Below are 26,463 nucleotides of genomic sequence, written 5' to 3' on the forward strand. Positions count from 1 at the left end.
TACACCCTGCGACCGTCATTTCATTCGGCTGCGCATACATTTATTGGCATTTCATTTCACCGCTTTTAGATAGGCTACACGAGACTCCTTTACAGCCAATATACTGATAACACTGCAAAAAAAGAAAAAAGGAGGAAGAAGAGAGGAAGAAAAGAACTATCCCTGAGGTGCACGCGTGCAGCTCTAGGACAGCGAAAACATAGCCATCTCGTCTGCCTGAAAGAACAAAGAGATAAAAAGGAAGACGATAAGGCGACAGACGGCGGAGTTATTGCACCATTAAAGGAACCCTTTCTTCGAATAGGTCGCTTATCGTCGCCGAGCCTGTCTGTCCGCCTTCGTCATTGAAGATGCCTTGGATGGCACCGGCACCTTCTACTTCACTCCATGCACTGGCACCGGAAATAATGGCGAGCCGTGGCCGTCATATCGAGTGACGTAACAGAGGGTATCATTGCATGAACGAAAAGACGAGCTATGCCCATGGTTAGGAGCGAGAAGAGTGAACGAAACCGAGACCGCTCGGTCTTTTGTTACTAGCAAACCTTCATTGTCTGCTGGTGTAGTACGATTGTGATCAACTATGGCGAGGAAATAAAGCACTAGAAAGGCCAAGAAATAGTGTTAGTGAGGACCCCTTGGAGGCAGTCTCAGCGCCTCAGCGTTTGCTACCGGCTGTATAAGAATAAAGCAAGCGCTCTTTCTCCATCAGTAGCCACAAGGACGAGACAAGAGGGACGTCATCCTAGCGACCACCGTGAACGAGCGGCTTCTTTTCCTGCCGGCGGATACCGCGGATTTTTGGAAGATGGCATCACCGCTCAAGAGCTTCGTTCATCCGAAGGAGCAGCTCTTCGACTTGCGGAGGAACTTTGGGGAGTACATGCTGCAACACCTGCGCCGTCACGCGAGATCGAAATGGGTGAGGGAAAGAAAAGCGCGAACATAACCAGCAAGTAGTGCCTTAGGTTTGGAGGAAAGTGCGATGTCCGTGCGATTCTGATACGTGCGCAGTTATTAGAGTTATTTTCGCGGTAACTTGTAACGCAGTGCCCGTTGAAATAAAGATAGCCAATGACTTACAACTTTCATAGGCATGATTTCTCTTGTCCATTAAAATGGAGAAAATATGAGCATGACTGACTTTAATGAAACGGTTTGTATTGAACCAGCTACTAGTTGCATAGGCTATTGGTCCAAGTATTTTGTACGTATTGCTTCCGTCGTACCAGTAAAGGAGATTCTGATTGATTGATTGATTGATTGATTGATTGATTGATTGATTGATTGATTGATTGATTGATTGATTGATTGATTGATTGATTGATTGATTGATTGATTGATTGATTCTATGTCATGGAGGACATATAACTTACAGTCATTCAACAAACAGCATTTGCGTACAATTGCTCTCACCGCAAAAAAGAGCATGGATTTCGCAAAAGGTTTTCGTTGTGAAAACGTTAGCACAATGCTTATTTGTCGACATTTATCGCCTCTTGTATTTCGGCGGCAAGGCACTTCAACTCACTCAGGCAAACACGACGATCACTTGTCTTTTTGAACATAAGCGCGAACCTTGGCACGAGACCTGCGAAGTATTTACGGACTTCACCATCTTGGAGTAAGAAAAGCATCTTGCGGTTCGCCTTCTATGGGGCAAAAGAGCGGCAGCTCGCTCATAGATAAGATTTCAAACCTGTTGATGGATAAACTAAATCCTCATTTTGTTTTTAATAAGCTTAGGCGAAGATAACGGCCATTTTAGATTCAATATCTAGCGCAAATTTGGTAACCCTTGTAGGAGTGTGCTAATGTAACCTGGTTGCTGCACGTTTAGAAAGGAATCGAACAGCGCAAAATACGGTACGTTTAGTGTAGGCGACAGACACAGCGCAAACTAACAACCAGTGTTTACTGCATATTAGTTGCTATATATGTAGAAAAGAGAGTCTGCGCGGAGACCATAAGAAACACCACTTAATCACCTGCCACTGTTGTCGTCAGGCTATCACGCGTTCGATAACTATGTACTACAACGTGTGTGTGTGTGTGTGTGTGTGTATATATATATATATATATATATATATATATATATATATATATATATATATATATAGAGAGAGAGAGAGAGAGAGAGAAAGCATGCTAACGTAAGAATATTCGTGTTGGTATATCTGAAAAGAAATTGCTAATCTCACGAGCACCATGCACTCTGTAGCGACATAAGAATGTGCAATTTTTCGAGAATTGGTTCACATTAACCAAATTTGCTGCAACGTTCGGCCAAGTGACCGGCGACTAAGTTATCAAGTGAGTGTGCATTGCTCCTGTACACGATCGCTCATACTTTGACCTGTCTGCGCCCAGTAGTGCCCACGTGATCCTATTAATAACTACGCACGTGCATTCAACAAAACGTCGCTTATATGTTTCTTTTCACATTCCCGTTCCTTGGGACCTTGTTTACTTTACGGCAAAGAGCTGAAAGCTTACTCCTTGCGCAAAATAGAACTCTCAATACTCTCAATCCTATTTTCCTTGCTACCTTTTCTTTTCTAATTTGTGTAATGCCTCATGCGCAGGGAATAACTGCCGTGCTAGTACGAGAACTGTTTAGATCATTTCTATCATTTCTTTCTTCATTTTTACCGTTTTAAGGTAGCTAATAGCCGTTTCGCTATAGAAGGCAGCAGCGGGATCGGAAAGCCGGCTTGCTGCAACTTTTGCACTTGCTGCAGGGGCTTAGTACTTTTTATCTTATGATGACATGACCGGATTAAAGTTGGCAGCGATAGCTGTGTCAATCGTCTTCACTGTACCTTTGGCGCTTTAAGATTCGCTTATTATCCCGTACATTTTACCGAGATAACTAACTCGGGTATATGCAGCCTCGCATAAAACCTGCCACTCCCGAGAATACTCGTTTCGTGTTTTCAGCGCACTCGTTGCTTCTTCCGAAGTAAATCGTGCAAAAAAATAACATCAAGTGCCTGTCGCGTCATCTTATGTCGAGCTCATATAAACACACAAGAAGCTTTGTTAGAAGTTGCATTTCTGACTGTGTATACGTGGAATAAACGTCTCAGTGCCCTGTCGCTCTGTCTCGGCAGGGCAGCCACGGGGAACCTGTGTAGCAGTTCCACGACAGGTCCCTCCGCATTTTGACAGTCAAAATAATTCACGAGCTGTTGATGAATTCTGATCTGCAAGAACGCAAGTTTCCGTGTATTCTGTGCATTTCTATGTATTTCGACCCATTCTGTGAAGCTCACTGTCGCAAACACCTATAGATTTAGACGCACTACCTATTACAGTGAGGGAACCCTGAGAAGTTACGGTAGGCAATAATTTACATGCATGATTCCTCAGCTACTGAATACACATCGTGGTATTGCCGGCACGATAGAAGAATGCCGCTCAGTAACGTTTCTTTTCTTTTTTTATTTTTTTTAAAAGATGCATGCTCATCTACTCACTCGTCAGATGTGAACTTCCGGAGCGGTGTTAACATGGAAGGATTCTGGTGTTGCCTACATAGGCGCGATGCGCGATGGCACGTACACGTGCTGCGTGCAATGTTATGTTTAATCTAATAGTCCGCTTTTTGATCTGTTGCTCTTTTTAAATGTTTATGACCCTTTTGCTGTAATCAAGGTTTTGTTGTGATATTTGTGCGAGCAGCTCGCGAAGTGTCTAATTGCCTGCATTTTCTGTTTATTTTTATATCTTTATCTTTAGTTGTAGAACTATGCGTGCTTCATTCATTACCATATTGTTGAATATATAGAAGCCGATTAGACTCAGCGTTGTGCAATCTGGTGGTTAGTGCGGGTTTTGGCACATTGTCAGGTATTTATTTATTTATTTTTTTGTTTGTTTGTTTGTTTTTATTCACTCACTCACTCACTCACTCACTCACTCACTCACTCACTCACTCACTCACTCACTCACTCACTCACTTGTTTATTTGCCTTTTTGCCACTACTTCCCACAGAACCATTGTGTAAAAACCATTTGTAATGTCTGAATGAGTGAATTAATAAACTTCTAAACTTCTAAAAAAAGAAGGTTGCAAGTACACATGCAATGTATATAACATGAAATATTTCCGGAAACAACCCGTGAACAAAAAGGAAAATACGGCAGGGACTGAACATCGGAAGGGCATATATCCATAAACAGTGTGGCAAATCCATCCAGACTACGACATATGATGGAATGTATGAATTATTTATAAGTAGTAAAATGGGAGAAAGCCACAACGTAGAACCTTTTTTATGGTCGTGACACTTGAACATTGGAAATGTCATTCCTTGATCTCATGATTACGCGTGAACCGCACGCATGCATGCCCACGCACACGCACACATACACACGCACCTGCGAATGTCACCTGGAGACACCGGCGGAAATTAAAACGACTGGAAAGCGGGGCCACAACAACTGTATATGCAAACAAAATCTGAGGACACCTATAAGCATGTCTTATGAGTCGCGAATGCGAAAGCATTAATACTTCGCGCTGTCTAGCTCGGCGCTTTGCTTCCCGTGTTCGAAGGGCTTCGTCCTCTTTCCGCTTGAGACGCTTTGCTTGGCGATCCGCTTCCGCTTCACGCCTTCGAGTGGCATCGTGCTGTCTCCTAGCGTGTTGCGCCGCTTCACTTTCCACCCCCGCCGTGTACTGAGAGAGTTGACGATGATGGTGTATTTCGCTGCTTGCCTCCTCGCTCGTTTTGCTGCGTTCTTCCGCTCCCTTAGTTCGTCTGCGCTGTACAGGCGTGGAGGGCCACGTTTCGCTACTGTCGATGTTGCGGCCGCCGATGAAGTAGATGCTTCAGGCTCAATAGCGGTACGTGCTGCCCAAGCCAGCCAGCAGCAGCAGCCTGCGGTACTGGCTCGGGCACCGCGCGCCGGCTTCCGAGAGCGAGAGCGAAGGTGACGTGGCGTCGCGGCGGTGCCCTCCCCCATCACGCAACACCTGGCGCGCCATCGCTGCAGCAGGTGTTCCCATTCGTCCCCTCTGCTCCCTCGAGGCGCGCCCGTGCCGTAGCGTCACAGCCAATGGGACTTTAGGTGCTGTTTCGCTGCTACATACTGCAGTCACCGGCTTTTTTTCGCCCAACGGGCCATTTGACGCTTGCGCATCAATAAGAAAAATAGAAAAACTTGATCCCCTAGGCGAAGCGAACCTTTCTCACATCTGAATAAAGATCGTATCTCTTCTGAAAAGAATGAACGAGCAAGAGAATCGTTAACCCTCGCTGCGGCGCCCTATTTCAGATCAATGGCACAAGCGACGAAGCGGTGACCTACGGTGAAGTAGCTGAGCAGGTGGAGGCTGTGCGGGCGGCGCTCTGGCGACTGGGTCTACAGGCGGGAGAGAGGATCCTGCTTCTCAGCGGCAGACGATTGCAGCTGTTGCCCGCGTTCCTGGGCGCTGCTAGTGCCGGTGTGGCGTCCATGTACATGAGCCCGGGCTATGGAGTCGGTGCGTGGGAGCCACCAAGGCGCCTTTTCTTATTTTTTTTTTTTTTGTTACGTGCCCGGCTTAGAAGAAAACGCACTTGAAGACGCTATGTACGTGCAATGAATGACAACAGAGTTGGTCAGAGACACTGTTGCAAGGTGGACGGCTTGAAGCAAGAAGTGCCCTCCCTTCCAAAGTGTTTCGGGTGATGAATTTTCATCCTAATCACAGTGCCGCGTTGATAGCTAGAAGAGAACGTCAGGCTGTCACGTGGATATACGTTGGGGAAGTGTAGCGAGTAGAAGCGTTTTTCATCGGCTCTCAGGAGGAAAAAAAAAACATGGCCGGTTCTGACAGTCAAGATAATTAGGATGGAGAAAGGCCAAAGCCAGAAAATAATGTAACATGCCAACCTGCTCGATCAGATTTTTTTTTGTTTTTTACAGACTCTAGTGCGTGCGTCGCCTAGCTTCATTCCCGCACAAACAGCGCGGACAGACACTCGCGCAAACGCTCTTAGCGCCCTCTATCGATTAAAGATAAACTGTTGCACGAATGGTGAATGCGTTGGTCTGCAGTGCCGTTATATACACCGAAACTGTTAGTACGGCTAGAAGCGGTCGAAAAAATATACGTCCGTGCTCTACCTGTGTTCTAGGTGCCATCATTTACTGAGTTTAAATTTTGAGAGAATGGGAAGCATGTTAGTGGTGGCGTGCAGGTCAAGGCTGAGGAATAGGAGGAGGAAAGAAAGAGAGAAGGCAGGGATGTCAACCAAAAATAGACTGAAGTGTGGGTTAACTAGGGGCTAAATGCGAAATACACATATTGCTCAACAATATTTTTCTGCCTGTTCAGAGACGTTATATATGAAACGCGTAAAAACGGCTATCCAGTGTCACTTAGAGATTACGACGGGGAAGAGGCAAGTTATGGGAGTGTGGACGGAAAATTTAATGTGTGGAGGTTGAATAGGGCTTTGGAAATAACTACTAGATGCTCGTTTTCTTTTTCTTTAGAGGCGTTATACGAGCCACGTGTATACTTTGTCTCTCCGTGCGTCCTGGGACAACTATAATCGTGGCGAAAGGCTGAAATATGCTTTATGATGAGGTGGCATAATATGGATGATGTACGACCAAAGTTCACAGTGTGTATTAGACACAGCAATCGTACAAAATTGCTTATACAGCCGTTGGAGGGGGTGAGAATCCTGTTTTATGAGCCACGTAGAAAGTTTGCCCGGGGTCCTGAGAGAACTATGTCGTACAGCTTACTTTTGGAGAGAATAGGGGGTATATTATGGGTGACAAGCGGGGTAAGCTTTAAGCTGTGTCAGTTAATTACGGCCTTTGCAGTAAATTACGCGTGCTAGTGCTCGAAAGTGTGATGCAGCCATTGTACGAAGTGCTTGCCAGTCTCCTTCGAAAACTGAATGTGGCCCCGAGGAGGACACCTTAGGGGTAATCTGTGGCCAAGGATTGAAGTTCCTGAATGACTTACGGTCTTTGCATGGTAATTGCTGAATACTAGTTTTCTCTCTGTTTTCAGAAGTTTTACGAAGCACGTGGAAGGTTTCCCTCGTGTCTCCGGTGCAACTGAATGTGACACCTAGATTATATGGGACAGGTTATGAGTGATGCGCAGGCAAATTTTAGTGTGCCTTACTGCATTTTTTTACAATGAGTTAGCTATGGAAGAGCTTTAGAGCGCTATAATTATGCTTTACAAAGCGCGGAGATTTTATCGCTGTCCTAGAAGAACTATATCTGTAACTGAGTTCAAGTTTGGGAAATGGAGGAAGTGGGGCAGGAGGAGGGTCAGGTTATATTATGGCTGATATATGCATGCAAAGCTTAAAGTTTGTGGGTTTGCTGTATGCGGTCATTGCAGTGAATTACTTATGCTTGCATTCGAAAGCGTTATACGGCCGTTATACGCGTTATTTCCCATTGTCCTGAAGAAAAAAAAAGTGATTGCGGCACTGAGTTCAAATTTGGCAGAGGTAAGGGTGATGCGGAGAAAGTTTATTGTGTGCGGGTTAATTTCAGTTTTTTTTTTTTTAGTTTTTTTCAGCAAGTTACTTATGCAAGTGATCCGGAGCATAATATACAGCCATCATCCGCTACGCGAGCCACTTTCGAATAGATTGAAGTACTTACGTACATAGTAACATTATCAATAATCGCACAGATACGTGGAACGAAAGCCTTCGCAGTAGTGTTGTTTATGGGATTGTCTCCACTCTGTCATTAAATTCCCATAACAGATTCTCTCCACTCCTGTGGTTAAAGAATAAATGTATTCGTGGCTAAAAAAGTTATGTGCCTGCGCAGATATCCTTGCGGATGCGATGCGGCCCCTGTCCTTGGTCGCCCTCTTCTGTGAACCATGTTGGGTTCAGGACGCTCTCAAGCTACAGCTCGAGCTTCCTTCTATTAAGGTACGAGAATTCGAACTCCACTTAACTCTCACAATGTGACCTGAGCGAAAGTATTAGATTGATAGCGATAGAAGCACTTTTATGTGTTCGGTAGGAACGTCCAAGAATACTTTCACACTTATTGGATGGTCCAGGGATAAATCTGTAGGCTCTAACAAATAGACAGAGAGAGATGATTTCATACTGAAATGTTGAGCTTCGCCTCGGAATCAGAACCAACACTTCGCTTTAGAAAAAAAGAAAATGTTGATGTCGGAAGCGTGGGCCAATTATGGGCGAGTTGAAAGTTTCTGCTTTTGGAGGAATGACGCAAGAAGATGCACAAAAGGGTGAACCAATACGCATTGCCGGAATAATATGGCCTCCTTGACAGAGGGACATCTTCACGCGTCATTCATCTGTGTCGCGTACACACGTCAGGGAAGTGCGTGTCTGGTAAATATCAACAAATTCGTAATATATGGAGGATGTATTTCTTTATCTACACCAGTCTTTTTAATATTACAGCAATATAAACCGCGGTAAATGTGTTCTCACTGGTCTTTCAAAAATACCACAGCAAAGAAATTATATAGTGCCCCTTATGGAACGAGCATTCAGTTTCTTCGTAAATTACTTAACTGCATTTACCTGCACTTACAAATCGAAGTAAACGTGATGTGAGTTCTTTTTCTTTTTTTCTTCTAATGAATACCTTCTTCCAGGCTATCATAGTGCTGGACGAGCTGGCAGACAAACCGGACGATGCGTCCAACTGCGTAATCACGTGGAGCGAGCTGCTGAAGAAGGGGCGCATACGGAACGGAACGCCGTGCCCCTCGATCGAGTACCGGGAAAAACAAATCTGCTACATGACGTCGACCAGTGGCACGACCGGCAAGGCTAAGGTGGTCGTGCACTACCACGAATCTCTCTTAGCCGTCGTCCAGGCAAACAGGTTAAACGTTTGACTACTTGTCGTCGCGGTCACGATTCATGTTGTTGTTGTTGACGGTAGTAGTTAAGGGCTGTTCGTCCGAATTGTGTAACGTCTGTACAGAGTGGGCGTCATAATTAAGCTAATCGTCAGCATGGTTCCTTAGCAGAAGGAGGTAGACGAAAAGTAAATTTTGTTTGTCTCCTCAGAATTTGATCCCCAGGTGCGCAATGCGTGTTGCGTCGTAACGTACGTGTCCGTGCCGTCATCGGGTCATCGCTGCCCCGTACGCAGTATATATTGTGTAGTCGTCTCACCGTCACAGCACTGGTCATCTTGTCATGCTGGCCTTGTTGTCAGGTCAGCCCTCGACGCTTTGGTTGCGAGATTATTCATTCGTGTTACCAGCGCGATGCAACAGGACACTGACGGGAATCGCAGATGGCACAAGCGCTGGACTACAACTAGCGGTTGTACTCCAGCGCTTGTGTCGTCCGCGTATCTTCTCGGAGTCCCCTTCGCGCTGGTAATATGGATGGGAAACGTTAGGTGGTGTCTGAAGCACACGGTGTGCTGCATTTACTTCCCTGCATTTACTACCCTTGGTGTTTGAGGGTGATTCCACTTCAGGTTACAGTGGGGTTGCGAATTGCGGTGGAAGTATCGGCATGGCTATCGGCTAAGCATAGGAAGCATGCTTTCTCTTTTACAAGACGCATCCAGCCGGAGATAACATGAGTGCCTCGTTTCTTGATCCAAGTGGTTGGTTGCGGAAGTGACAGTTACCTGTGGTCAGTGTGTGCCTTTGTTGACGCACCGGGAGATTTGAAAAGTTTATGTATAATAATATTATTCCATAGTATAGTACTTATTGGGAGCCCTCGGGACTTCTACTGGAAGGTGTGGTCTGTGCCTCGCTAGCGCTAGAGGCGATAAACGACAGTTTGGTGTTAGAGGAAAGACTTTATTTTAACTCGCGAAACTATTTAGAGCAGTTGTGAGACCTGAAATACTGTAATACTGTGAATTACAAAACGCTGTCGAAGGCACCGTTGAAATCAAGAGAAATGAGTGAAGTGTGTAGCTTTTGACCTTTAATTTCACCGAGTGTTTTACAGAGCGGGTATAAGGCTATAGGCACACTCTTCCTATATGTAAAACCATTTTTTATAGGATGGATTAAATTGTTAGAGCGTAGGAAATAATATCTACGGAAATTTAATTATTTCTGAGATTTTTCCGATAATCAAGTTAATTAGATATATAAGGCTGGTATGATGAGCACGAACTGGGTGGTTGGTTAGGTTTTGCTACAAAAGTAATGCTATTTTTCGCCGACAAATAGTGAAGTTCATCACTTTTAAACAAAAATTAAATATGAAAAAAATGGCGATTGCTTATGAAATACAATTTTCAACATGGGAAGAGTGAGTCCGTCCCGTCCCTTAGCTGAACAGACGTTGCACAAGGTTGTTTGATTTCTCCAATGGTGAAAGGCACATGGTTAGTGGGATTGTGGTAAGACATTAACTGCCGAATCCAATTGTAGTAATCACAATCATTGGCTCAACAAAAAAATTGTGTGGTTATACAACCTATAGCGCACTGCAAAACAGTCGTTGTGGAACCACCATCAGTAAGTGAAATAGTGGAAGTTGTTTGGCGTGCTGTTTCTCAAATGAAATTTGTAATTGAAGGCCGAATATATTTCATTGTCTTAACAGTGTGCAATGCCGCTTGTAGTCCGGTGCTCTATCAAGATCAATGTGCACTTTATGGTGAGTGAAAAGCGTCGCAGTGTTGAGATTTATGAAAGTCCGCGAGTTACTCCTTTGTTTCTTTCCGTAAACGCCTATACGCACTGGCCTGATACGTTTAAATTCAATCGCCAAATCTTACGTCCACCAGGAATACATCCCGCCTGGTCGCGGAACAACTTGTCGTGTAAATGAGCTTTACGCAAGAGTGTGAAATTACTATAGAATTTATTAATGAAGAACTCTAGATCTTGTTTAGAATGAAGGGGAGCTTGTTGAGCCAATTGGAAGCAATTAGAAATACAGAGTGATTCCGGGACGCTCCACGCACTGTGTTGAGCTAACACACGAGACACGTGGTCCACTCTCGACAGAGCAGTGGGCTGCACGTGGTTGTATAATTTCAGCGGAAATGACCCGGGGCTGATCTCGAAACGGTTCCTCCAATTAATTCCGGTTCGGATTCGAACCGTTCCAAGATGGCAGGAAAAAAATCGTTTCGGTTCCAGTTTGTCTGAAAATAATGCTTCAGTTCTGGTTGGTCGGTTCAATTCCAGTTCGGTTCAGCGCCCTGCTCCTCACCACGCCAGCGCTGTGACCGCGCGAGCGCTCGCAGTCGTTGAATGAACGTGGTCCACGCGTGTCCTCGGGCGCGTTACACCATTACGCTTGTTTAGTTGGTCAGCGAATGCTTATTGCTTTGTGTGCACGCCCGTGAAACTACGAGACTTACTTTGTGGAGCAGTCTAATACTGTACTATCGCTGCCAATGCTTCGCCTTTCGGGCGAAACTGCGACTCTCTCTTTCTCTCTTTTTATCCTCCTTGTTTGGGGTTTTGACTAATCTATTTCAGCCACCCCGCTCACATGAACCTGAGCACAGATGACGTGGCTCTGTGCACCACTTCTCTGGGCCACGTATACGCGCTGTTCGACGTCGTCTGCAAGGCCATCGTCCAGGGAGCCTCGGTCGCCTTTGTTGAGAACGCTGACGATGTCCTCGAGGCGCTCCACACGCACAAGGTATATATATATGCACTGAACGCCGAGCATGACATTGCTTTCTTAACGTGTTCCCAGTGCATGATACACGAGCGTTTATTTTATTATAATTATTATCTTCTAATTGCGTCCTTACCGAAATGCGGAATTTGAACCCGAACTCTCGGGCTTAGCAGGGCAACGCCAAAGCCCCTATACGCCAACATGACGGGTACTGGTGTCTCTGGAGACGACACAACACGTATGACGAATCAGCTTTACGTATAGCCAGCTAAACTACCGTCACAGAGGTGCTAATTAACGGCCCTGTTTACGACGGGATGATGCGATGAAACAATAAGCGTTACATAAGCATGCTCGCTAAAACAAATACACGCGTTAAAGCTCATCATTCCTTTAATGAACGAGTAGCTTTGTAGAAGTGTTCGGTTATTTGCTTACATTGACAATCATCGTCGATGGTTATGGCACTGTTTTTTTCGTACCTGGCACTTCAGTTTGTGTCAATGTCCCTTATATTCGACCAGAATTGTATATTCGACAATGTCGAATACTGAATTCCCAAATAAAGTGCAAAACAAATAGAATATACTATTCGATTCAGATTCACAATTGAATGTTTGCGCACCCGTTATTGATCCTAATAGTATTTTAAATGCACTTAGGGAACAAATAAAAAATATCTTCTGTGGCGTTATATTTTGCCACCTTAGCAACCATTTTGCTGCTCTTTGTTGTCAACAGGTCACAGCCTTGAGCACGACTCCTTACACGGCACGATGCATACTGGAAAATGATAAGCGCAAGAATTATGACCTCAGCTCCCTCAAGTACGTCACGTCTGCGACCACATGCATTAACGAGGAGGTGGCCAAAGCATTATTCCAGGAGCTAAATATCGAGTCGTTCATACAGTGTAAGTGCTTCAAAAATTTTCAAAGTCCTAACTGACCCGTCACACCCTATATGCTACCGACTCTAGCCTCATTTCGTTTGATCACTTCTAAATACGATATCATTTCTTTGATTAGCCTCGCGCACTTTCCAGAATATGGCTAGCTACCTGGCCTCCAAGCAGTGCCAACATAAAATAGGAAAACAAAAATCTCGTCATTATTTTCGTTCGAAAGAAGAACCCAGGGGCTTCGATACGAGCTCGCTATACCTATACTTAACTATTGCATAGCATTGCTACTCCCCCTTAGAAAAAAAAAAAAAAAAACAGCAGCAGGCATTCGCGACCTCGCAGAATTACAGCCCAATTTCCAGCGAAGTCGAGCAGTTGTGTTAAGAATTTAAGTTGTCTGTAATCAAACTGGGGCACGATCGAAAGAGAAATGCTAAATCACCTTAGGCTAATGAGGTATTCTTTGAAACTCTAATTTCGTCTATTTCGCGGTGAAAAAGTTGATGAGAAGACGAAAGCCATGCTTCCGTTGCTTGAATATCGCGTCGAAGCCTCGGCGTCAATACGTCAGTGTGGTGACATAAATTTCAAAGTGTTTCTTATCGTTGGAACCATTTTGGAACAGTGAAAAATTATCTAAACTCGCCAAGTTGACTATTTGGCTCCTTTAGAATAAACTTTAGAATTACAAAAACTTTAATGGTGGCCCCTTGCCTGATGATCAGCAATACATGCACGCATACATACCGCGCCACCCCCAGATACACATACGCGCAAAATCTGCCCATTTAATCTCTCAGAGCAGCCGCCCCTCCCCCCCTCCCCAGCATAACTATCCTTTAATCACTGGACACTGGGAAAACATACAATGCGCCTCGTAAACTCATAAATACAGGAATAAGAAAAACGAGTATTCAGTAATCATTTGAAACGTTCATAATTAAGCCAGAAGCGCAAAACTTTATCCACACGTCAGACCTAAGATGGCCCCCATTTCAACCGCATGTGAACTCGGTGTAACGTAGAGTTCTGTCGGGTCACTGGGAAACGTGAGTGGATAACGGCCGTATAACGCTTTCAAGCACATCTGCATAAGGATTTTTCTTTTTACAGATCTGTAATCCATTCATACTCATTTAACTTCGCACGCATATTGGCTTATATATGTTCCCCTAATTCTTACTAAATTTATTATCGGCGGCAGTCATATTCTAATACTACAGCGGCATAAGTTCTTCGCTGCTCGTAAAAATACTTATAACGCTTCGGCGTGCTTACATATACGTAATTTGCTGCAAAGGCCGTAATTAAACCCCACACTATAAACATTAGCGACATCCCTTCCAAGCTGGCCTTTATTTCTGCCAAGTATGAACAAAGTGCCTCGTTTAGTTATCCTAGAACATCGGAAGCATCTACGACGCGCCTCCTCGTATTTCGCATGAAAAAAAAAACGAAAGAAAAGGGCATAGTAAACGTTTATTATTATTATTATTATTATTATTATTATTATTATTATTATTATTATTATTATTATTATTATTATTATTATTATTATTATTATTATTATTATTATTATTATTATGTTAAAATTCCGAACAGCGTCAGGCTTACATTCTCATTTAGCCCTAGCGCGTCATCCCACTCGTCCTTTTTTTTTCCCGTTTCTTGTGTCAATGCTAAACATAGGAAATATTAGATTTATAACCTTGTGTGAAGCGATTGAAGCAGCAGATTAGTCCCTCTAATATAGTGGTCAACCTCTTCCTTTATTCTTGACGCAATTGTAGTGTACGGCCAGTCGGAGATCCCGTTCATCACAGCGGGCCTTTATAATGCACCATGCCGTTTCAAGTCCATAGGCCGCTTGGGCATGGGAGTCGAAGCAATGGTAAGTTTCCGAACATTTTCGCTCAAAACTGGGAAAGTGTAACTGACCGCGGGCGCTGATCAGGCTTGACTCTCTCTCTCTTTCTCTCTTTCTTCCCGAGTTTGTTTGCGCACAAAGAAAGAAAGAAAGAAAGAAAGAAAGAAAGAAAGAAAGAAAGAAAGAAAGAAAGAAAGAAAGAGAGAAAGGCTCTTCATGGGAGAGAAAATTGCAGGTGAAGGGCGAGTTTCTTTTTACTTAATTGTACATGTCATCCTCAAAATATCGTTCCGATGATGTCATTGTGTGACCATATATAGATTGCGTGACCTCATCGCAGATGCTGGTTGTTTCCGACAGGAAAAAAATCTACAAACGCATTCGCGTTGATTTCTCTTTTACGTTCGAACACCATGTAATATTTTTTTTTTTTGCAATAATGAGCAGTCAACTATATAACTATATAACTATATAACCCTAGCCATGCCCATTTCAATCAATAATCGTTTTCTGGCATATACCACTTCTGGCCTTGCCAAGAGTTACACAATGAAGGACGTAATATGTCAGTCTACCTTGGCCAAGACTCTTTACTGGACGTCTCTAACCATACCTAATCCGCTCTCCTCCGTGCAAGTAGCAAACCGGACGTCCGTCTGGCTAACCTCCGTGCTTTTCCTTGTTTCTCTCTCTCTCTTTCTCTAAAAAATCCAGCTAGCGTCAAGCACAATCAATATTCGCGTTTGTTCTCAAAAGTAATTCACTACGAACGTTACCAGATGACAAACTTAAAACATGTTCAGATACAGGGGTGAGTAGTTGGGTTAGTTGGTTGAGTAAAATTTAAAAAAAAAACATTCCGAGAAGCTTTCATTGTTCCTGTTCGAGCGCTGTTCTTGTTCGGAGTGTTCAGATCCTTTACATATCGAGAAATGTTATGTTGGCCACAAACTCACCGACGATTGCGATACTCCTTAGGCGAAATTTGAGCGCAGCTCTATGCGTGTTTTCATTTCGCGATATATTGGCTGGCACGGACAATCTGCCTTGTGTGACACGTTACAAACGGAGTGAAGTATGACGCGGCTCCCCTAATCGGGAGCTCACGAGAGGCAGCGCATATGTGACGTCTGGGCCCGATTCACAGCAGCCGCTGCAGATAGGCCTCCACTCATGCAGCGCTTTGTTTCCGTACAGACGACGCGTGCAGCTCTGGCGCCATCTCGTAGCCATCGTCGCCGCAGAGCTCGTCTTGCGTGGCACTGCGCTTTTCTTTTCACGATTTCGCCATATACCCTCCTGCTCCGTTTTCCTCCTCACGCTCTCTTCGCTATCGCTGTCTTTCATCTCCCACTGTGCTCAGCGTTCGCTCTTTCATCCTTCGCTGTGCTCGTTCGTTCGTTTCCAAGGGACGTCGACGCTCGCCGCAGGAACGGGCGCCTAAGGGCTGCGCTCTAAGATATAATTGAATCAGCCCACTCGGTACGGATGTAGCAAAACAGACAACTGGGATTTCCGACAGGAAATCCAGTTGTCTGTTTATGCAGGAATTGCATAAACATTGTCTTGCATTGCATTGTCTGTTTATGCAGGAATTAATGCAGGAATTGTGAACTTGGAATGAAGAACGTGAAATGAAAACAGTCTTCCGACGTAGGCTGTGTAAAATCCAGTGTCTCATAGACACGTCGGACATCAGCCATGTCCCGCCAATGACCTTCTGCCGAGTGATAGCCTATGTTTCTGCCTCATGTGATATGGTTACTATGCTAACACTCATCTTTTGAATGAGCGCATTTCTCAGCGCCGAAACCAGAAGGTGCAAACAATTCGTTCGTGGATATAAAAAACAGGGGAACGTTATGCACGTACTACTAGTTTAATTCTAGGCTGAAGCCTATAGTACACACACGCAAGAAGGTACTGCATGCATGCGCATACATATAAGCATGCAATGACGAATTTTTAATTTTGTTTAATGCGGCTTTCGATTCCTATGCAGTGCAGTGCTGCCTATGCAGTCCATAAATGTAGTGATGCAAATGGAATGGATTCTCAAGATAATCCGACACGAGCCACAGTACATGTCGGGCGATATGCTAGAGTGTAGCGACAGACATACCTCAACTCACGTCTCAAACTGCAAAACGCAAATTTGGCAGGTACAGCTCCAGGTGAGCGCTGTGTAATGCAAAGCGTTTGGTAGTAGTTTGTTGTTTGGTATTAGAAGGGCACTTATACGAACCGTGGTAATTTCCTGACGCCAGACATACGCCGCAGTTTGTGAAAATGAAATGTTTATATCACATTGCATTGCATGTTATACATATATTATAATTGTGTATAATTTTACATTGTTAAAGTATGCATGATCGTACATATTGTTACGGGTCCTCTTTCTTGGCCCCCGTGGCCGAACCTTCCGATTCCTGGCCGCACTGTATCAAATTCGTAATGCTCTACACGTACGTTAAAGCATACGCAAAGCTAGCATGGGCAAGCCGCGTACCCATACGAGAAATGTGAAAGGGAACACATAAATTTTCTCTTCAAGAGGCCGCAGTGGCTAAACAAACATTCCCCACGTTTCCCTTGTCGTCGTATGTTCTAAAGGATATCATCAAATTCTTGCACGAAAGTGGGCTGGATTAGAGAATTTGAAGGGTCTTTCGCCTGTTCGCTTTTCATTCCCCACCATTTTTGCCTTCATCCTCAAAATCCTTTCTCTTCGTCTTTTTAATCCTCTTTCCCTTCGCCAATTAATGCTGAATTCAGGCGGGCCTCTCAGCTTGGATATCATAATAACTGCGTCTGTCTTTCTTTCCCGCATGAATGTCTTCAGTTAGAGTAAGAGTTAAAAAATAGATATTGCTGATCCCTCTCACATTGCTTGCCACTGCGCGGTCTCAAGGCGTGGGCTAGGTCTGGGCATGCGTATTCCTTACTGCAAGGACTGCACGTGTGCAACGTCTTCACGCCCTGACATCCCCGCCCGTTGTCCGGTTTCTCGTGCAGGTGAGGGACCTCGAGACGGGAAAGCCCCTCGGCCCGTGGGAACAAGGCGAGCTCGTGGTCCGAAGTCCGGGCCTGATGCGCGGCTACTGGGGAAGACTGCACGAGTCAGTCAGCGACAGCGAAGGCTGGTACAGGACAGGTACTCTCGTCTCTGTATTAAGGCTATGGGGAAGACATCTGAACAAGGAAAATCACAGCAAGTTACAGCATGGATGGATTAGCAGGCGGGTGAAGCTTTTAACCAAGAGTAGATCGTGCGAGTGAGCGTATTTTGGAGCCGAAATATTAATTTTACGCAGCAGGTATTTATTGTTAAGTCTTGAGAGGACTTCCTCTGAAACATATGGAACAGAACTGACGTCTCTGTTGTCTCTATTTTGACTCACTAGGGACTGTGTAAAGAAAGAAAGAAAGAAAAAAAAGGAAAGAAAGAAAGAATGTCGCAGTTTCATCCTAAAGGAGAAGCATAGCGATAGCAAAGTATTAGACAAATACATAAAGTAATATTCGGAGTTTCGCTGGCCGTATAAATTGCAGAAAAATTCGCTTACTAACTATAAACAAGCATGATGTCTTGCGCGCGCACATAGACACGGACAGATCTCGTTTGGTGAACGCGAGCACTCGCTGCCGTAACGCCGGTGCGATAAGGAGTCCCGGCGCCTGGGAGCGAACGCTTCGTACTGCCGCTCACTTCACCGCGGCTCTGTAACTTACGGCATCTTCGAACGATCGTTTTAGAGCGCTCTAAAGAGCTCCCAAAAGACTGACGTTGTTCGGATGGTCGAAAATGAGTGCTACGGCTACATTCGGATCGCTCTTTCCCATTGCCCGACTCCAAATGAAAGCGCCGAGAGGCGCTCCCGGTATTGCCGTCGGAGCAGCCAAAAAATCGGTCGCTTTCCGGTCACGTGTACCCGCCCTTCCTCGCGGTTGCGCTGGTGAAGAGGGACTCTTGCTCCGGCGACGACGATTGTCATCGGCGATGATTATGATCGGTGACAGAGCTGGCCGGCGTTACCAGAAGTTCCCTCAGCTCTCGCTTCCTTCCCTCACACCGCTCCGAAAAGAACTCAGCTGTTCGGCTGGCGCAAGCTATCTCTTATTGGGATCCAGAGTGCCTCCGCAATTGGTGCGCTCGTATCTGGAGGATCACATGCAGCGACCATCCGAAGATGCCATTAGATTACGTGACATCCAACACTGGGCGCGAGTGAAGGCAGCGGGCATGAAGCCACTAGCCATCCCGGCTCGTCCTTAACCCTGGCACTCGCCGCAGATGACCTCCGACATGCGGCTCGTGGACAAACATTCGGGGCCGGGGTCGGGCGAGAGGAGGAGACGCGCGCTGGCTCTCTCGATCACGTGACGTCAAACACTGTGCGCGCGAAAAGAGGGTGCGCATTATTCCGCCATACTTCTCGGCTCATCCTCGCACACTTACCCTTGCACCCGCAGCATACGGGGCGTCGACAGCTCATTGTTATTGAACCTGGAATACACACGGAACGTCACGATGATGGCGGCCGCATATTCGCCTTGAGTGACCATATAATTGCTGTTGCAATCAAGAAAAGCCTGCCCACGAGTATATTTATTTACCAGTGGTTGCGGTGGTCATCATCAGCCTGTTCTAATGACACTACAGGACAAAGGCACATCAATGAACTACTCCTTCACGTTCTGCCCATGTAAGGGTTTAGTCTCTTTCTTATTCATTTCATGCTCCCTCTGTAGATGAGTTTTTCCTCAATATCTCCATTGTTATAACTTCTAATATTACCTACTTTCCACTTATATTGATCAATTTTGACTGCTCAGTTAATGCTACATTAATTCTAGTCTTCGATATTTTCATGCTTTGACTTGTGCACATTATATTTTTTGTTGCTCACTAAAACTTGCAGGTTTTCCGTCGCCCTATTCCTGTCTATGTTTACAACGGCTGACATAAATTTTGACCACTTCAGCTAACGCCTTATTCATTGTCTCTACGCTGTCATCCTGCTAAACTGAATTGAATTCTGGGGCACTAGGTGCCAAAACCACTATTTGATTATGAGTATCGCCGTAATGTATGTCCGGTATAATTTTGACCACCATGTAAGTCTTTAACGTGCCGACAATGAACAGGAGACGGGCGTCTTTTGCATTCCGCCCCATCGAAATGCGGCCTCCGCGGCCGGGACTTGATCCCGCGACATCGTGCTTAGCAGTGCATCACCATACCCGCTAAGCCACCGCGGCAGGTAAAAAATTTACCCTGGTCCAGGGATTGAACCCGTAATCAACACACTTCCCAAATGGTCGCTTTACTAATGAGCTAACCTAGCCGTTTTGTCATCTTCCTAAGCTGCATATCTATATATAGTCGGATACACCTTTAGAAAAAAGGGGAGGCCCCGCTCAGATGACCGAAGCGCGACAGCCGATTGCCTCCGCGACTGAAATAGTCCCGCTCGAAAAATCGTGTTCCTGAAACGCGTAATTCTCGGTATAAATAAAGACTTTTGTATTTTGATGACTGGTTTAGTAGAGCCCTCATGTGATACAGCACATGCCGGATAGCAACAGAAAAATAACCCCGTGCCTTCTACAACGCTGCCCGTCGTCTGCTCTTTAGCTTCATTGCAAGTGACAAAAGTAGAAAGAGCAGCTGTGCAAGGCTTTTGCGCTTGTTCACATGTACACGGCGTATCCACTATTCGTTTTCCAAACTTAAAATGAATCAGTTACTATTGAAAAAGTGCTTATATAAAACAATGCATTTGTCGCAACCATTACAAACCTGGGGCGAGAATATGGTCGAGGCAGGAAGGTACAAAAATGCTTCATTCATCGTTTTAAATAAATAATCTTGGTTTTAAATAGCATAAAAATTATATTTTTTGGTTTTGCGTTTTCACAATTTCACAGCACGCATTCTACAACTTGCTCGTGCAGTGAGCACTGGTGGACAGCAATCAATCGACGGTGCTACACAACGCTCGAACACCGTCGCTAGTCGCTCGGCTATCTCACTGCTGACAATGATCGTTCACGCTAAGTTGACGGCGACAAATCTTCGCGTTAAAGGCTTCTTGTGCAAATATTTCCCGTTGAGACACTCGTAGGTTTGTTTCATGCGCGCACACTTTTCTGATTTTTCCTGAGAATAGTTTTGCTCCATCACTTCACCCCGTCCGACGAAAAAGGCAGCGACACAGTACACGAACACACCCGCCGCTAACAGTAGGCAAACTTTGGAAAGCTTTTCTCGTCGTAACTTCACTCGGGAGCGAAATAAAACAACATGGAACAAACACGCAGGATGTGTGTTCGTAGCGGTCGCCGCGGGACCCTGTTTTCAGGCAAAGCATAGCGCAGCGCCAGCGGTGCTCGCTGCAATGTTCCTTCGCTGGATCATGGCTCAGAATAAACGCACGCGGCACAAATGCCGCATCGTAAGCTCGCAGTAATATTTCCGGCACAATAGACCATCACAAACAGTTTTGGAATTCACTCTGACGAGGGGCTGAAGCACACAGCTGACGCGACATCGCCCACTTCGAAGCATGAGCGGCCATCTTCCACGTCGGCGGTGTGACCGGCCGTCCGGCTCATGACGTTAGCAGAGTGCATGCCCATTGGTGGATGCTCGTGTGCCTCCGCCTCGGAGGAGTAAACGCCTCCTTTTTTCTAAAGTTGTATCCGACTATATCTATCTATCTATCTATCTATCTATCTATCTATCTATCTATCTATCTATCTATCTATCTATCTATCTATCTATCTATCTATCTATCTATCTATCTATCTATCTATCTATCTATCTATCTATCTATCTATCTATCTATCTATCTATCTATCTATCTATCTATCTATCTATCTATCTATCTATCTATCTATCTATCTATCTATCTATCTATCTATCTATCTATCTATCTATCTATCTATCTATCTATCTATCTATCTATCTATCTATCTATCTATCTATCTATCTATCTATCTATCTATCTATCTATCTATCTATCTATCTATCTATCTATCTCCGCGCGTAGGCGACCTGTGCTACTACGACGAAGACGGTTGGCTGTATCTGGTGCAACGACTGAGCGACTTCTTTTGCTGCCGCGGTACGAAGGTCTCGCCAGTTCTGGTCGAGACTGTGCTGCAGAAGTGTCCGGAAGTGCATGACTGCGCCGTCGTCGGGCTCCCGCATCATGAAGCCGGACACGTGGCTCACGCTGTGGTTGTGCGAAAGCCCGAAGCCAGGACACTGGGCGTTGAACACTTCGCACGATTTATGGAAGGTTGGTTTAACTTATAAAATTTGGCCGAACAGTCAGTGAAACATTTAAAAGCATGGGGCGTCGGAAGTACAGTTAAAACTCGATCTAACAAAACCCGATTTTACGAAGTTTGCAATCTAACGCAGAAATTTCAATCCCCGGCAGGTAGCCATAGGTTTCAATGTTATCACAAACGCTAATTAATGAAACGCACTAGGCCGAACTCGATTTAACGAAGTATTTCCTGAAATGAATGAGTAAGAATGGCGGTGACTTCTTTCTAATCTTTTCTCTTCCAGCGTGCGCTCCCAAGTTATCGCGTTAAAACATCTAGGCGCCATGGTCACATCCCTAGCTTTATTTTGACGAGGCTGCACGCCACGCCTATACATGGAGCAGCCGACTCAACACCACCTCGGTAAGGGCCGCGGTGTATGCTTTCGTGATTTCATGCTTTATGCGACAGATGGCTGGATTAGCGGCAAATACAATGCCGCGGTAGTCTGCGTGTCGCTACGTTACAATTTTAGATTTCGAAGGACCGAAAAATTTCTTTCTTGAGTTTACGAACATCCTGACTTAACGAAGTAATTCGAGCGTGGTCATAACTTCGTTAAATCGAGTTTCAACTGTACTACCTATAAAAAACGAACTTCGGATATCAAACATAAAAACAAATTGTTTATGTTAAGAAATCAGAAGCAGAAATGTAAAGAGGGCCAAGAGACAAAAAACGAGAGTTGTGTCCTTCAATACACATGATGCTTTCTGCACGTCCGCTCAAGTTGGCACCTTGAAAGTATAAGCAGTTGCGAAAGATCCTTACATTCTAATTCAAGGCTGAATTTGACTTTGTATCATTTAGGGTGCTTATAAATATAGCTGTTACACCGTGCATCATGTCAGTGACGTAAACGTCGTGAGCTTCAACTACAGAACCAGGCCTCCCATTTGTGAATGTCATAAAGCTGGAGCCAGTACAAAGCTAAAGCATTCTTGATGAAACTATTGCGATCGCAGTGGGGTCAAAAAATAAAAAAGTGTCGCGGTATGACCCGAAAGAAGAAGCATTGACACCGAGAGCACGGTGGAGAAGGAAGAGAGTTGCTTGCTGCAGGCGGACCTAGCCTTGCAAAAGCTGCTAGCAATTGCTCCGCTCGACAACCACATATCAAACGCGGCCGGGTCTGAAGCAAATACACGAAGTAAGAATCGTAGTTTTACTGTCAGTATAAATTGCAGTAAACATACGCTAACTAACGAGACAAGCGTGGTGTCACGCCTCCGAAGTCACATAAGCAGAGTTTACTTGATGAGCGCGAGCACTCGCGGTCGCAGCACTGTCGTTATGAGGCGAGGCAGCACCGGGAGGAGCGCGTGCACGTCCCAAAGCGAACGTTCCGCGCTGCCGTTCCTTTCATCGTTTTACCTGTACTGCGCCTCCAAAACTCAACAGATCATGCAGTATCTAACACTGACAGCGCGCGCAGAGCCACTGGCCTTCTCGGTTAGCCCTCGCATACTCCCCCTTCGCCCTCTTGAAACCGCAGCAGACCACGTGGCCTCCAACACATGGTGCGCGGGCCGCGTACGTGCTCGACAGCGCGGGCAGAACTTGGTCGGCAGGTCGGGCCAAGACCTCCTATGGACAAGTTTCAGGGCCTGCGCGTCATGTGACATGGCGTCAGTTGGCAGAACAGGCTCGGCGGGCTGGGCTAAGGTAGAAATATTGTACACGCTCCTTTCTCAATAGGCCAGGGTGTCTCGATGCGTTCTCTCTCCCCCGCTGCGTAGGTAGGCTGGGCCGGGCTGAGCGGGTGGCGCATGCGCTGTCGCACTAGAGGTAGTACCATGGCGACGACGGCGACGTCACGAACCAACACACTCTAGTCTAACTATTGTCTAACTATAGTCTAGAGGGTGTTGCACGAACGCGCCTCGAGTGTCCCTATAATTCCTACTGCAATAAAAATAAAAAGTGATTCGCAAGCACGTTACAGTGTTCCTGCCATACAGCAACAGAAACTCCTGCAGTAAATAAACAAAACTGCTAAAAAGTCAAAGCCTTTTCCGATACGCTGACTCAATAGCATCCATTTAAAGATGTCCTTTATAGATAGACACCACGCGCACGGCTCGTTTGACGCATGTCTTCAGCTGTTACGCCTGAGATGTTTGATATGTTTTCAGTTCGAGCATGTGCCATTTGCGTTTATATATCGAAAAACGAGTTTGAATAAAACTCACCATTTACCGTGTACGTCAGCGGTGTAAGGGGCACTTTCTGGTGATTTCTTAGTCACGATACCTACCACGAATCTGGATAAAAACCAAGGCCATGATACCCTGTGACCGATTCACAGCGGACAGCCAATCGTCCAAATAAGGCAACTGTCTAAGCTGCACATGCATGCTAAGCCAAGTGCAATCACCTCGTAAAAATCTATTGTATTGCCTGCTCATAATTTTCTACCTTCTCGTTCTTCCTCTTCTGTTCGCTGTCCAGCTAACGCACCGAAGAGCTTCAACTTGGAAGGTGGCGCCACGTTCGTCGACAAGATTCCACGGAACGAGCTGGGAAAACTCGTCAGGCGTGAGCTCATCCAGTGGGTTCTCAAGCAACAAGAACAAGCAGTCCGAAACTGACAGTGGAGCTGAATCAAAAGCACAAAGTACGCGTTATACTGACAAATTTCTGCCGCACCAGAGTGGTACATCAGAGCGCTCCTCTCCAACAGCATGAAAGCGATATTTCAAAAGTAGGCGTAAAAGTTATGGACACCTTTTTTTTCACTAATGGAGATATAACGCTACCAAATTTTAAATTCTCGTGGCGACACAAAGAATTGGCGTAACATCATCTCCGACCAGTCGATGAACTTAATCGGCAACACAGCAAAATAACCCAAGGCAGCAGGATTCGAACGTTCCAGCGAACTAAGTTTCGCCTATTCGAAAATCTAGGGCCCGTTAATCACAAAAATTCTGTCCTAAGAGCATTACTTAATCGGATGGCGGTCAGGCGTCCGCCCCTCGTGACAGCAATAGGTGTGATAACGCGAAGATGTTCTCCTAGAAGGTTGGTCGTACTTTCAGGCGCCTCTTTATATTCTCTTACAGAGAGGTACAGAGGCGCTTCTCTAAGGCGCCTCTCTCTACTCTCATACAGAGAGGCGCCTTCAATTGTTGCCGGCCTTTACATGCCCTACATTTGTGATTATCACATAATAAAGAAAAGAATATCGTTGCGGCTCAGCTGGTGGATGGTCAATTTTGCAAAAATGAATGCATATCGACTGAAATGAAGTCATTTCGTCGATCTTTTGCATAGATAATTATTTTATTGTTTGCACTAGGATCTGATCATTGTTATCGAGGAACTGCCACAGCAGCACCGCAATTGCAGATGGAAAATCCTTAGAACTGCTTGAACAACATCTTGTTAGGCATAATCAGCGCAATAAAAACGAGAGTGTGCGAGGGCTATGCCTTCGAGTGAACTTATAACAGTGATAACCGATAACACTCACGTGTTCGCAACCGGGCCCGATGTTCAGGTCCTGCGGACCGAAAGGCTCCATACCGACCAAAGACCAGCACCTGCATGGTGCAAGTATAGGAGCAGATCCCCAAAAAGAAAATATAAAGTTTTGTAAGAACGAAAGATCATAAAGTGCCCGCCATGCAATTGTAACATAGATTACTTCACAAACTCACTGTACAGGCTAAAAGTGGCGGACGCGCTGGCAGACTTTCAGAAAGCAACTAGACCACTAAATTTCTTGTTTCAAGATTCTCTCCGTAGATGCTCGTCTTCTGACACTTTGCCGCCTTTTTCTTCTGTTCACAACCCCAACACCAAATATAAAAATTCATAGCCCTCTCTCTCTCTCACGTCATGCGCGGGAAAACTCTTCGAGCACATGGTCCACAATCGTCTCTCGCCCTACCTGGAAGAAGGCGGGCACCTGCCGAACACTATGTTCGGTTTCCGGCCTAACATCTCCACCCAGGACATTCTACGTCAGCTTAAAGAAGAAATCATCGACGGCCTCAGCACATGCCACAAGAGTGCCATCCTGGCACTCGACGTGAAGGGAGCCTTCGACAACGTCTCACATGAAGCAGTGCTAAACAGCCTACAACATACCAACTGCGGACGGCGGACATACAACTACGTCCGGGACTTCCTGACGGATAGAACGGCGACCATAGGCCTGGGGAACCTCAGGAACGAGAAGTTTCAAATACCGCAGAAAGGAACCCCCCAGGGGTCGATGATGTCCCCGTTGCTGTTCAATATAGCGATGAGGGGATTGCCGAACCTCTTGGAGAACATCAGGGGTATCCGTCATGTATGCAGACGACCTGACGTCGTGGACGTGCACGGGATCGGTGGGCGAACAACAAGACGCCCTGCAGGAAGCCATCGACAGGACCGAGCATTATCTACACCGCTGCGGTTTTTCATGCGCGCCGGAAAAGTCGAAGCTCCTGGTCCTCAAAAAGAGGACAAGAGGGCGGCCTCCGCAGGATACACCTGACCCAACGTTGACACTACATGGAGTCAACATACCCAAGGTGGACACACTCTGTATTCTGGGCCACACTTTCCAGAAGGACGGTGCCGGTCTCGCCGCCATTAAAAAACTGCAAGCGACAGTTACCCAAGTCGCGCACTTGGTGCGAAGAGTGACAAACAAAAAGCACGGCCTGAAAGAGCAGGACACAATCAGATTAATACAAGCTCTGATAATCAGCAGAGTCACTTACGGCACCCCGTACCTGGGTCTCAAGAACAGCGAGAGAGACAAA

General features: G+C 45.6%; 1 protein-coding gene across 1 annotated transcript; it reads left to right on the forward strand.

Annotated features, from left to right (window-relative positions):
- The first annotated feature begins 214 nt into the window (after nt 1–214).
- Nucleotides 215–24,903, forward strand: LOC126542437 (uncharacterized). Its single transcript, XM_050189503.3, has 10 exons — nt 215–922; nt 5,284–5,491; nt 7,807–7,913; nt 8,618–8,850; nt 11,441–11,609; nt 12,333–12,504; nt 14,286–14,386; nt 17,378–17,516; nt 21,418–21,669; nt 24,155–24,903. The coding sequence occupies exons 1-10, from the start codon at nt 809–811 to the stop codon at nt 24,292–24,294; spliced, it is 1,635 nt and encodes a 544-aa protein (XP_050045460.2). The 5' UTR covers nt 215–808; the 3' UTR covers nt 24,295–24,903.
- The last annotated feature ends 1,560 nt before the right edge of the window (nt 24,904–26,463 follow it).

This window comes from Dermacentor andersoni, chromosome 2 (genome assembly GCF_023375885.2).
Source record: "Dermacentor andersoni chromosome 2, qqDerAnde1_hic_scaffold, whole genome shotgun sequence".
Lineage (NCBI taxonomy): Eukaryota > Metazoa > Arthropoda > Arachnida > Ixodida > Ixodidae > Dermacentor > Dermacentor andersoni.

What these genes read in the sequence shown, in the direction of transcription:
- LOC126542437 (XM_050189503.3), top strand. Translation starts at nt 809, where the DNA reads ATGGCATCACCGCTCAAGAGCTTCGTTCATCCGAAGGAGCAGCTCTTC. An exon ending in GAGCCCGGGCTATGGAGTCG is followed by an intron (nt 5,492 to 7,806) that starts GTGCGTGGGAGC and finishes GTGCCTGCGCAG; the next exon opens with ATATCCTTGCGGATGCGATG. An exon ending in CTTCGCACGATTTATGGAAG is followed by an intron (nt 21,670 to 24,154) that starts GTTGGTTTAACT and finishes TTCGCTGTCCAG; the next exon opens with CTAACGCACCGAAGAGCTTC.